The sequence below is a fragment of the Gambusia affinis genome, linkage group LG23 (genome assembly GCF_019740435.1).
Source record: "Gambusia affinis linkage group LG23, SWU_Gaff_1.0, whole genome shotgun sequence".
Lineage (NCBI taxonomy): Eukaryota > Metazoa > Chordata > Actinopteri > Cyprinodontiformes > Poeciliidae > Gambusia > Gambusia affinis.
Genome location: NC_057890.1, coordinates 15,670,070 through 15,682,418, shown reverse-complemented (window position 1 = coordinate 15,682,418; position 12,349 = coordinate 15,670,070). Strand labels below are relative to the sequence as shown.

Here is a 12,349-nt window from a genome sequence, read left to right as displayed (position 1 = left end):
TCCACCACTTTCCTCTATTCATACCTGCTCTGAAGGATTTCAGCTCACCAGCAAAAGACTTCTGTGACAACCATTCTGCTGGGATGAGATAAAATGTAACGCTGGAAAAAGAAAAAAAGTTAAATAATCAATTCCAAAGAAATGCCTGGGTATTAATCTAGAGCAGACCACAGAATGGTGCCGCCAAGGGGATTGCAAGATGATTTGCAGCGGGATTTCTGAGATGATTCATGGCCTGTAAAAAGCTACAATGTTCTTTAAAACCATTTCTTTTTACTTCATTGTTAAACTTGTGCAATTACAGATGAGCCCTGAGGCTTTTCAAGTGAAACAACTGTAAAAATAAAGAACTTGTTAGCCTCCACTTCAGCTACAAACTCTTCTGCTGTACTAACAAGCACATATTTAGTTTCACCATTATTATCAGGGAAGTTCTCTCATTTAGGACGAGGCAAAAATAGATTTTATAGTGAGATTTAAGTGGAGTCTATTCAGCATCAATGTAAAAATGGAGTCTACTTTAGCATAGTGACAACCACTTGGAGGTTAATTATACACTGACCTTAAAGGAAGAGCCAACATGTCATATTGGGTTCACAAGAAAAAGGCAAGACAGACATTTATTTTTGAAAAAAAAAAAAAAAAAAAAAATTATAATATATATATATATATATATATATCAAACGTTTTGTTTTTACAAGCAAAGATTCACAAATCCAGTTTATGTGGAATTATTGTTCTACTTCTTATTAGCAAGTTTTAACACGTCCTTGAAGTCAGAATTTCACATGCAAGTTGTTTTTCACTAACCCAGACTTTACAATCTAAATTAAAATGTAAGAACTACAGCAAAAAAAAAAAAAAGAAAGTTATTGCAAAAATGTTAGACTTATGAAGGTTTGTATCCTATTTAATCTTTTCCAATTACAACATATACATGTTGCCTCAGTTTCTGAAACTGCATTTTAATCAGCTTGTCCAGTGGATTCATTTAATTAGGGCTTAATTTGATCAAAATGTCAGTTAAGACCAGCTTTTCCCAAAGTGCATATACATTTTAACTGCATTGTTCCTATAGAACATGTTCATCCCCTTAGTTTATCCTTTTTGATAATTTAATAAATTAATCATAAGCAACATTTTTTTCCCAAAAAATGGCAAAACTTTAAAGTGAGACTGAAAAGTGCAAACATATTCCTACAAAATAAGCTGAAATAAAAAATATGTGACGTAAAATAAGTGATTGCATAAATATTAATCCACTTTAAGGTGACTGACCTAATTCATCAGAGGTCCAGCAGTGAGTAGAATGGATTTTGCTTGAGTGCAGTGAATGTGTCTCAAGTGATTGTAGTATGCAGACAGATGTCTGGAATATGCATTCAGTGGTTAATCAGGAATCCTGGCTGCCATTACAGTATAAAGATAGCAGAACACGCCATCTATTCCATGTAGGCACTGTATTAATTCAGGATTAAAAGGATATGAAAGGATTGCATTTTTACAAGCACACAATGCTTGTTTGTAGTTTTTTTTTAAATCCATTAATAATGTACCGAAAGATGTGAAAATGTAACACTGCAACCCTAACAAAAGACAAACACAGAAAGGAAACCAGTGAAAGTAAATACTACCACACCTTTCTGTCGATAATGGCTCTGTTCCTTTTCAATAAAACCTAGCAGCAGTTGTTTTGATGCCTCAAAAGCCTCTGCACTGCGATAAGTGCTGAAGTGCTGCCATTTGGCAAATGCTGGGGAAGTAAAACATTAATACAAAACGACGGAGTTAAAAATGGCATTTATGATTTATTTAGCAGGTAGTTAGTTTGCACAACAGCCTTTGTTAAGAAGTAGCAGAACATTTGCAGAGAGGATTCAGAGTTAGAATGTGTTGGAGATTTTCTCTTAGCCACACAGTGTCACATTGAAGCTCAGATATAAAAATGGTAAAAACCATAATTATCAGAGAAAACAGCCTTCTTTTGAGTAGTTAATGGAAATTATTATTATTCCAGCAAGTCTAGTTTATTTCCTTCTTCATACTCTCCATAAGTTCAGATTTGTTTCCCTTTTTGCAATAAAGTCTCTTGCAAAGCCACTTTTTGATGCTCTTGGTTTTCCAGTATATTACCAGACATGTATGACTGTAACGTTCAGTGGCACCATATGAAAAGATCCAGTCAGTCGTCTGCAGGATTATTGTTAAATCAAAGAACTGTTGAGTTTCATCTGATCCCTGTTTCTTGGGGGCATTTTACTGTGAACCTTTTATCTAAGCAAGCCTTGCTTTGATCCCTGCCTCCGTCTAATATGAGCCTGCCTGTTCTCAGAAGTCTTGCTCTGTTTACTTTGCAACATTGCCCTGCACTTTTTTCCACTGAAATAATTCTCCTCCTTTGATAGAATTTTGTCCTTGACCAGAAGGAAGATGAACTATAGATTTAAGGAATTGACTCTGTGGATCCCTATATAAGAATAAATGATGTTTTTACCCTTTTTACTTAGCCATTTGATGAAATTAAACTTCTTTACATATTATATTGGCGTTTTTCTTGCAATTTGACCATTAATTTAAATCTGTGTACACAGGTCAAGCTAGGTCATTAGGAGAAATTAGTAACAGGGCATTGCTAATTTAACATTTAGTGTCCTAAGGAAAACTGCTGTGATAAAAATACAGTGAATGTTTGATTTCCAGTTTCACTGACATGTACATGGACTTTCTGAGTCGAGTAAAAGCGACGTTTTTATCTAGAGATGTAGGATGATAATATTCTCATGTCCCGAGATGTGATGGTGCCCATTTGTTCGCCTTTTATTTTTAAATAAATGAAAGAGGAGATGAAACAATGGGATTGTTGAACAAAGCTGGTATATCTAGAGGTGAAGTTAAAATGAGCTGGCGGATTTAAAAACAAATCCAGTCAGCAAGAGATGCAGGTATTACACTGTGGAGGAAGAACTGAGGATGACGGCTCCACTGGGAAACCCTATGCAAGCAAATAAAACCTGTTTACACAGAGAATACACTCATAAACATTGATAATTAGACTACTGACCATACAGTTAATTCAAGAATAACAGTAGTTGCTGAAGAGCTGTTTGGTTCAATTTCAGCTCCAGTCAGTCCAAATAATTTAGTTTCCAGTTATGTTGCCCTTACAGTTTAATTTGATCAGGAGATCTGAACAGAATTTGGACAAGTTTGCATTATAAATAACTGCAAAAGAACCCAAGGTGTTTGTGAAAGTACATAACAATTGCTAAAATATTAACACCCCTTGCAAACATCAGATAAAATTTATTTCATTTTTACTAAGATTTTGGACCAAAACTAATTGTCTTACATATAATTGGACTACAAGTCATTTGACTTTCACCTTATCCTCTTTTTGTGTAAATGTTAAAAAAGTAATTTGGCTACAATGAGCATTAAAATTGTAGGAGCCACTTGTCTTGGAGACTCGGTTCAAACTCCATTTTTTGTTTTGCCTCTGAGGTTCCAGAAGTAATTTATCACAGATGATACTACAAGTCTGTCTTATGGCACGAGGACAGTCTTCTGTTCTCAAGAGAAAAGGAAAGTGTGAGCAGCGACACTTTCATATTCACAACTCCGAACAAAAATTAAACTTCTACTTTTAAACTGACCTGCGAAAGTTGTCGTCCTCAAATTAAAATTTTAAGATTACAAACACAAGCCTCAGTGTGTTATACTCGAAATTTATGCATACATTATTTCAAGAAAATCCTGCAGAAGACGTAGGTGGAGGTTTACCATGAACCCACAGCTACAATATAAGGGTTTACAACAAAGTCTATCCTTGTGTTTGAATGGCCTAGTCAAAGTTTGACTCCGAGTCCAACTGAGAATCAGTTTCAACTTTCTATTGGTCTCATGGTATCCCAGCAAATACAGGAATGTTTGTAGATGTAAGATGAAAACATATTTTAATAGCTACAAAAATAGTAAAATTGGTGAGGAGTAAGAACAAATTCCAGATTTAAAAGAAGGATTTGTGACGCTTCCTTAAATTTGAGTTGCGAGGACAAAACCCTTCAAGCAATTCATCAAAATTCACTTTCATTCAGAGCCATTCAATAAGACTTGTAAGCTCAGAGTCACTCTGTTGGGACACAATGTTCAGAAATGCTGTGAGGAAAGGACAAGAGGAAGATATTGCTAAACAATTTCTGATTTAATTCCTGGTCGCTCTGATCTGAGGTTAAGCAGATCCACTAATCTCTCGCTTGTTCATTTGAGGTTGTGAATCCATATGTGGATTACTTACAGCATTCAAGCAAAACATCTTCAAATGTCAACCCACTAAAAACATGAGTGATAACCACAATAGTCAAGATATTGATTTAATGCATGTTGGCACTTGTCCATGCATGTGTTGGTGTTTAGATTTCCTGTCACAAGAAGAAATATAGAAGAAGATCCTGTCGACAAATCAATCCGCAATATTGGAACCATAATTCTCAGACACTCCAAAGAGACACAGAAGCAGCAGAGCATTGATGCATCGACTCTTACATGGGCAGCCGCTCAGACGGTTACATAATCGAGATTTTTTATCCAGACACACGTCTCCCTGCTGAGATGTTAGCTGGGAGCAGATAATGAAAAGCCAGACCCGATGTCCACTGAGATCTATGACCAGGTTCAGGCTTGTATCAGCAATCCCTCCCGCCTCCTGTCATGATGCTGATGTTGCAATAAAGCAGCGGCCCACTCTTGAACGGCGGAGGGGGGCAAAGCAGTTGCAGTCAAGAGACAAAGACTACGAGGAAACTGCATTACAGACGCTCCCTTTGGAGTTTTAAAAATGGAAACAGTGGAAGGCCTGTGTTATTGCCCTTGCTCTCGATGAGCTCTCTCCAAAGCGCTTTCGACAGTTCGCTGCAGTGTGAACATGGTTTTGTTATTAGACGGTTAAAACGGCGCTCTTTGGGAGATCCTTAAGAGATGCAGAAGTCATCATACATAAAACAGTAATTTCACAAAGGAGTATTCTGAGGTGAAGTTGTGATATGTAAAAGAAAAAAATGGTAGGACTGGTTTCATCTCTGTGGATATTATATAGAGCTGGCAAAAACCTTCCCTCATTTTCCATTATCTACATGCCACGTTCTTCTGCTCAGCTCTCTGCTTAATGGAGCTGTATTAAATTTCTGTGCACAAAAGTGTGACATATTCATTAAAAAAAATCTTAAATATGAAGCTGAATCTTAGTTTTGCCTACATCCAACTAAAAATCTGACTACTTCTAATAAATGGCTGAAATTAATGATCCAGTAATGTAATCTATTAAGTGTTTGGCTGAATTGTCGACTAATGGAATGCAGATGGAATAGCAAATATTTCAAGCCAACTAACTCTACAAATATACTTTTTGAAATGTCACTTGAAACAAACATAAAAAGATTTAGCAGAAAGCAAAGGAACCAACTAGTGAATCAGGTGAGTGGCATAAGTAAGATGGGGAAACATTCAATGGGCTTGATTGATGGGGCAATTAGCTGAACTGAGAAACTGGAACCAAATGGAGAAACAAGCCCGACAACAATGTAAGAAATGAAATACAAGTATGCAAGAAGCGCAAGACTAAGAAAACCAAAACACACAGGATTATTCCGAGGGGGAAAACCTCAATGACCAGAAGAATGAACTATGAAACTAATCATGGACTGGACCTGATGAGCAAAGAATAAAATAAACCAACAGAATATGAGAAGACTTAACCTAGAATGAACTAAACACAAGAGAAACTATTCAGGAAAGTTAATGAACCATAAATAACTCATAACAAACCAATACACCCCAAAATTCTGACTCTACAAATTAAAAACAAAAAAGTGTGATGTGCATTTTGTCTTTGGCCTCCATCCATTCTGACTGAATTTCACATACCGTGCAAACAGAAATGTTCAAAATTCGACTTCACTTAAAGTTTGTGTTTGACACAGGATGAGTATAAAACTAAAGACCTTTCAGCTGTTGCATGTATGCAAGGGGTCATCTCTTAAAAATGTAAAAGGGCGATTTTTGAGTGAAAACATTTCAAAAGAAACAAGTAAAAGAAAAAGCAGAAAATAAATATTCCCAGCTTTAGTAACGTTATGCCACTAAGATGTGCAGCAGCTTCAAATTGTAAATGTCCGAAAACAAAATCATCACGGTTTTCATCAATATACTATTTTTTCTATTTTTAATAGTTTCTGTCATTGAGCTAATTCTTTTAAACGGTTTCCCCATCAGTAATTAATTTAACCCACTCTGAAAAATACATCCATAATTTAAAACTGATTTCAATCTGCTCCAGAAATAGATGGATGTTTTTAGCTTTAAAAACATCCATCTTGATACATGATGATGAACATCAGGTAGCATCTTGTTGAACCGTCTCATATGACTCAGGTTTCTTTGATTGCACCTTTACACCTCTGCCAACTAAACTTCTATGTTCTTAAACCCTTTCATATATTTTTAGAAAGCCCCATTTGCACCCAAGATCTTACTTTTGAGAGAGGTATTGAAGTATTGCTTCAATATTTAAATAAGTTCTTTCCTCATTTCAATAATTTTATGAAGTGCACCAGTCCCTCCTGCAGTAAAATGTAGAAGTTGTCAATGTGCTAAAAAGAAACTTCAATTTTATATTCATCAGACCACAAATATGTTTACAAATACTAAGCTCTTTGTCCAGACTGCACTGGGAGACATTCCTCCAGATATTAAGATATTTGTCCAATCTACAATCTGGCCTTTATATTATTTTTGGATGAATAGCTTCTTTCTCTCCGAGTGCAAACTCAGTATTCAGTTAAAAATTAAAATGGTTAGAAAGTACTATCATTTAAAGAAACATTTAATACAAATAAAAAACTATATTTGTGTAATATCCAGGTAGAATTTGATTCATATTCTAAAATTTCTTTTTATCTAAAGCAATAATCTTTTTTGTTTTTACTTTAGTCTAAAAAAAAAAGCTAATGAAGCATTTTTTTTCTCCAAGAAACATTGAAAGTATAAAACATCTTCAGCAAGTTTGTTAGCATGCTTCTCACCAAACATTTTGTGCTCTTTAGTGATGACAGTCCACAGTGCAGACCGGACACTTTATTAAAAAAGACTTCCTCTCCCCAGAGGCCCTCCTCGTAGGAGATTAAGGTGATAAAGTGCAGATAAAGACAGACGCTTGGGCCTGGCTGTACCATTTGAGAGCAGTTTTTTTTTTCTAAACTTGATCTTATGTTTTCCATTACCATCACACACACACACACACACACGCACACACCAAATCCAGAGTAAATCCACTGCTTACAGCACAGAAGATACTCATCTCAGGCCGTGCTACCCGCCAGCCAATCGGTCTGAAGGATATCTATGAGAATTAGGAGTAAATACAGCACATTCGGTCATGAGGGAATTAACAGTCGGTTGGAAAAGGAGATTTAAATCCGAAGCTACCTATTAGATATTTTAAGTGCTTATCTTTTGAAAACTTTATGAATAATTTTCATCATCTTGCAACAGAATTGCTGGGAGCTTCTACATCCTCCTCCTACACGATTAAAACTCTGAAGTACACTTAAGTTTATGCAGTGTCTGATCAGACTGGCAGCTTTGGGATAATAAGTGAATTAGTCCGCCAGAGACAGAGATCATTAGTCAAATTTTGGCCAAGAGAAAATCATAAGGACAATGTGCGGTCTACTTATGTGAGACTAAAGTTAAGTTCTTCAAAGTCCGAATGTGTTTAACATGGAATTGTATTAGCGTTTATTTTCTACAATACCTTTAATACTATTGGTGCATGTTTGTGTTTGTGTTCTGTAACTTTTTTACTTTTTCGACCACCCAGTAGTGAGTTACTTTGTGTAAAGAGCTAACAGTTCCTATGACTATAAAGAGCAACATGTCATGAGAAGTTGTTATCATGGCAGTAGATCTGTTCACCAGCACAGGCCAGCTTAATGCAGTGCAACGCTGTGTGGCCTTAGGGTTAGGGATTTATCCCATTATCACCTGCTCCTGTCTCTCCCTCCTCGGCTTTGGCACAACTCATTTCTCAGTTTGTGCTCAAAAGCAGCTGCAACACCAATTTATTATTACTTGTTTGTTGCGTCTGTTTGCTACTAGTGTTTTTTTAATAATGTCAAAAATTTATTAAGCTCTTGCAAATGACTTAAAATAGCTTTAATACATCAACATCGCCTGTTGGTGCTTCCTCTGTGAAGATGGAGGGCTCCAACTCTCTGGCATAACAGTTAGATGGCTGTTTCCCATCATACATGGTGTGTGCTTACAGTGAACCTGGCCCACAAGTGAAAGCTTTCACATTAAACTTGCAGTATATTAAGAGCATGATTATATTTAGGAGACATTGACTCAGTCACTGTAGCATATTGTGGCCATAGAAACATACACTAAAGTTGTGTGTCACCAGTATATCTATAAAAGGGATACTTTAGTACTTCATAACTTCAAGTAGGAGTAATAAAATGGCATTGAATAAAAGTGGTGAAAGAATGGTGCCTTGAGGAATCCCACATTAGTTTTATTGGCTCAAATTTATAATTGCCCAAAAGCACAAAAAAAAATTAGAAAAAAAACAAAAAAAAAACATGCAAAAACAAACAAAAATTTGTCAAATACAATCTTAACCATCTAGAGTGGTATCAGACAGTCCAATCCTGCAGCATAATACTTTGTTTGGGTCAAGAAGATTACTTATTTTACAGACAACACTTTAGACTTTTCGCTGTCAATATTTATTTGCCGTCACTTTCTCTTAATTATTACCACTTGTGTGTCTTTGCAAGTTACAGTAGATATGATTTTCTACACCTAATGAAATAAACTGTATACTCCGTCTCTTTTTTTTTCAATAATAAAACAATAAAGTACTTATAGTTATTAAAAAGTGAAAACCAATTTCAGTTTACATTTTGGCTGTGCAGCACTGTTCATTTTTTTTTTTTTTTATCTACGTTAACTTGCTTATTTAATAGACTAACTCATGCTGAACCATTTCAGAAAATGTAATTAACAATAACTGCATTTCTAGAGTTTGCACAGCTGTGTTCCATGGTTCCCTAAATCAAAGCGCTTTTTGTAATAATCTGGGAGACAGATGATTACAATTCCTACTTTTTGCCCTCTCAGAATTGTCTTTCTTCACCATTTCCTCATTTCTAGTGTTTATAGTAGGCTGAACTAACCATCTGCTGGCTGTTTATTATTCAGAGGCTAGATAAAAGAGCGGTATCAACCTTTTCATCTAAATTTCAGTAAGAGCTGATAAGGTAGCACTAACGTCCGTGTGTCCATTGCTCATGCTGCTTTATCTCCTTTTCTCACAGTGGCCATGGCTATTAACCATGCGGCTGGAGCCAGATATGCCCATCGTTTCCGTCTGTCAGAGAAAAGTCTCTTTGGTGCTACTCGCAGCGCAGGCCCTCTGAATATGCCAGCGAAGCACAAGAAAATCCTGCGGACTGCTTAATGCTCTCTGTAAGTACAAACACTTCACAGCTACAGTCTGTTTACTCACGACACTCGGGCCAAGTCAAGTCCCACTAGAGATCAACTCAACCTCATCTTTAATTTTTAAATGAATCTTTTCCCAATTAGGCTCTTATTTCTCAAAAATATTTAAGGCATCCACAACATCTCTACATACAGAATCATGCAAGATTTTAGTTCTAAAATAGCAACATGTTTTTGATGAGGAATAATCTTTGCTACAATGGGTGAAGATGCACAGTTAATTTATAGAGTCATGGATGTAGTTTTGTACTTCAGCTTCTTTCCCTCCAATTCTGCTCTTTTATGCACTTAGCCTGTAAATGGTGTCCTGGAATTACTATTAAGTCACGTGTGTGTCACATCAACCTGGCACTTAAAAGCTGTTACAAGAGCTCATCCTGATCAGTAGATGCAAATGAGCTCTTTATCATTAGATGTAAAAGTGAGGTAGAAATCCTAAAGGTTTATTGTGTGCTAAACCGAGCCAAAGCTTGATGTGAGAATGCAACCGATGCATATTTTCTTTTTTACCATTTACTTTCTTCCACAAAATATGACAAATTGCTGCTTACTACTCAGGCCAGACTATGTGATGTTTTTAGATACAGATTTTCATCCTGAGTGCTGTTAAAATGAGTGTAATATTCCCAATATAACTTATACTAATAAAGTAGGAAGCTCCCAAACATTTTGTTACCTTCTCTCTGGAGGTCAGCTGGGGCTTCTCCCAAAGTTCTGCTTTAATTAGTCAGTTGATGGTTCAGAGATCTGCTTGTACTTATTTTAAGAAGAGCCAAACATTTCCAGGGGGAAAACATTTCAAAACTGTTATTTGCTGATGTTAGCAAGTGAGAGTGGAAACGTCCAGCAAACAAACAAGCTATTTTAGACTCTCCGGGTGTGGTTTCACTGGTGCATGGGGGATAAGACTCCCTTCTCGATTTGGGTTTTGCTACATTCACGGTTTCTGCATAACAACTTGCATAAAAAAAAAATAAAAAATAAAAAACACTTGAAAGAAAAATAGTCCCTTTGAAAGCAAGAATAGAATATGCCAACATCATTTCTAGTGATGTATATTCCTTTAACTGTGTTCAGTTACATATTATTCAAAATCAACAGGTTCCCTTGATGTCAATATTAATTCGCAAAAAACACAGATTATATTTCTTCCAGCCTGGATCATTTAGCATTTTTGCATATCTGACATGACATAAGTATGTTCCTGACACTGTGCATCAGGTTCAGATGTTTCAAAAGCCATCAGATCAGATGTCACTCTGCTCCACCAGACAGTCTCTGCAGACAAAAAGGAACACCATGTATAGCTATGAGCAAACACTTGATATGAACAACCTCACTTCTCACTGGAGGATCGTGTCGTGTGTGGACTTTATCAGCACATGTGGCATCTGCACGTATGCGCTCACACACACACTCTCACACCACTGTTTGATGCTGTTCCACCAACAACACTGTCAAGAGTGCTCCCTCTTCATCATACTGATGCTGTCCAGAGTCATATCTCAAATGGAGCTGCTGCTCTTTGAACTGAGATTTTATGTAAATGTGTGTGTCAGTGTTTTTTTCTCACTGCATATCTGTGTCTCATTTGCAGTAGGGTTAATGTCACTTGTGTACATGTTGTTTAATCTGAGTGAAGAGATTAATCTAATTTTTTTACCATATTGATATATAGATTTTTTTTTTTTTCAATGATAACCCAATGAAGTGTTTGGCCAGTTCAACATCTAGCAAAAAAAAACTCCTGGCAAAGGCTAACACAAGAGAGCAGTGCCTGCATATGAAGGCAAGAGTGGAGAGAAAACAGTCAGAAACTATGATGGGGCTAAGTACTCAAGAGAAGAGACACAGAAATGTCTCAGAAAAGGTTCACTGCACACTCACTCTTTATCTGGTAGCCAATGCATATGCTCCATTTCACCAAACATCAGCCTGTTGCAGCATGAGGGAGCCAAGTACACTCCTAGAATTGATAAATATACAATTCTCCAGGGCAATTAATACAATCGTTTTCTGAGCCAAGCTCCTGAATTCAACTCGGTCGACGCTCTCTACAGGCTTCTTGGATGTTAAGGTGCATTAATTTTCAGGTACATTAGTCAGAGGCTTGCTTTTATGGATTGCAGCTCTCTTGAAGTCAACGATGGGTCTTTGGGGTTTCTCCTCACTGATTTACAAAGCTTCTGGGAGTTATATTTGTTGGAGGAGAAACATGTTCAAAAACATAAAACAATATTGGGTAAATAGAAAAGAATTAACTTAGAATTGTCTTTGTACCTCTTTAGAAGTATTCTAGTCCACTTATAGCAGTCACTAACAGATGGAGATGGTCTGCAGATTTTTATTTCTCAGTCTTGTCACAGTTTCCCCAGTGCATTTAGGTCCAGATTAAGATAAAGTGACTTAAGTATATAAATATTCTTTGATCTAAATAATTCCATTGTAGCATGTAGTATCTTTAGAGTCTGTATGTTTAGAACCTCTGGCCTTGCTTCAACTCTTGTACCAGCAACCAGGTTTTCTTCCTAAATTGCCCTGATTTAGGTCAGGCAATCGTCCCGTTAGCTCCAAGCAGCCTTATTATCTCCATTAAAAAACGGCATTCCCACAATAAGATGCTATCACCTCTATGTTAAACCATTGTTTAGAGGAAAGTGAAAGTTTTGTTGTGCCCAGAGCATCGTCTTCCACGGGTTTGCTGTGTTCTTTCCCGACTAGAGACTTTGAAGACTGACTTTTCTCTTAACAGTTTTTGTCTCTTAACTTTTGCTTGAGCCTTCAAAAA

At 36.5% G+C, this 12,349-nt stretch overlaps 2 protein-coding genes across 4 annotated transcripts in view; one reads left to right on the top strand and one right to left on the bottom strand.

The window, feature by feature from the left end:
- The window catches only part of chrm2a (cholinergic receptor, muscarinic 2a), a 77,664-nt gene that overhangs the window by 25,300 nt on the left and 40,015 nt on the right, over positions 1-12,349 (top strand). For all 3 annotated transcript variants that reach the window (XM_044108744.1, XM_044108745.1, XM_044108746.1), the window contains exon 2: positions 9,375-9,525. In XM_044108744.1, coding sequence (XP_043964679.1) covers positions 9,517-9,525 — 9 coding nt within the window. In that variant the 5' untranslated portion in view covers positions 9,375-9,516. The remainder of the gene's footprint in view (positions 1-9,374; positions 9,526-12,349) is intronic.
- Positions 1-12,349, bottom strand: part of mtpn (myotrophin) — a 162,827-nt gene that overhangs the window by 133,456 nt on the left and 17,022 nt on the right. The window lies entirely within an intron of this gene.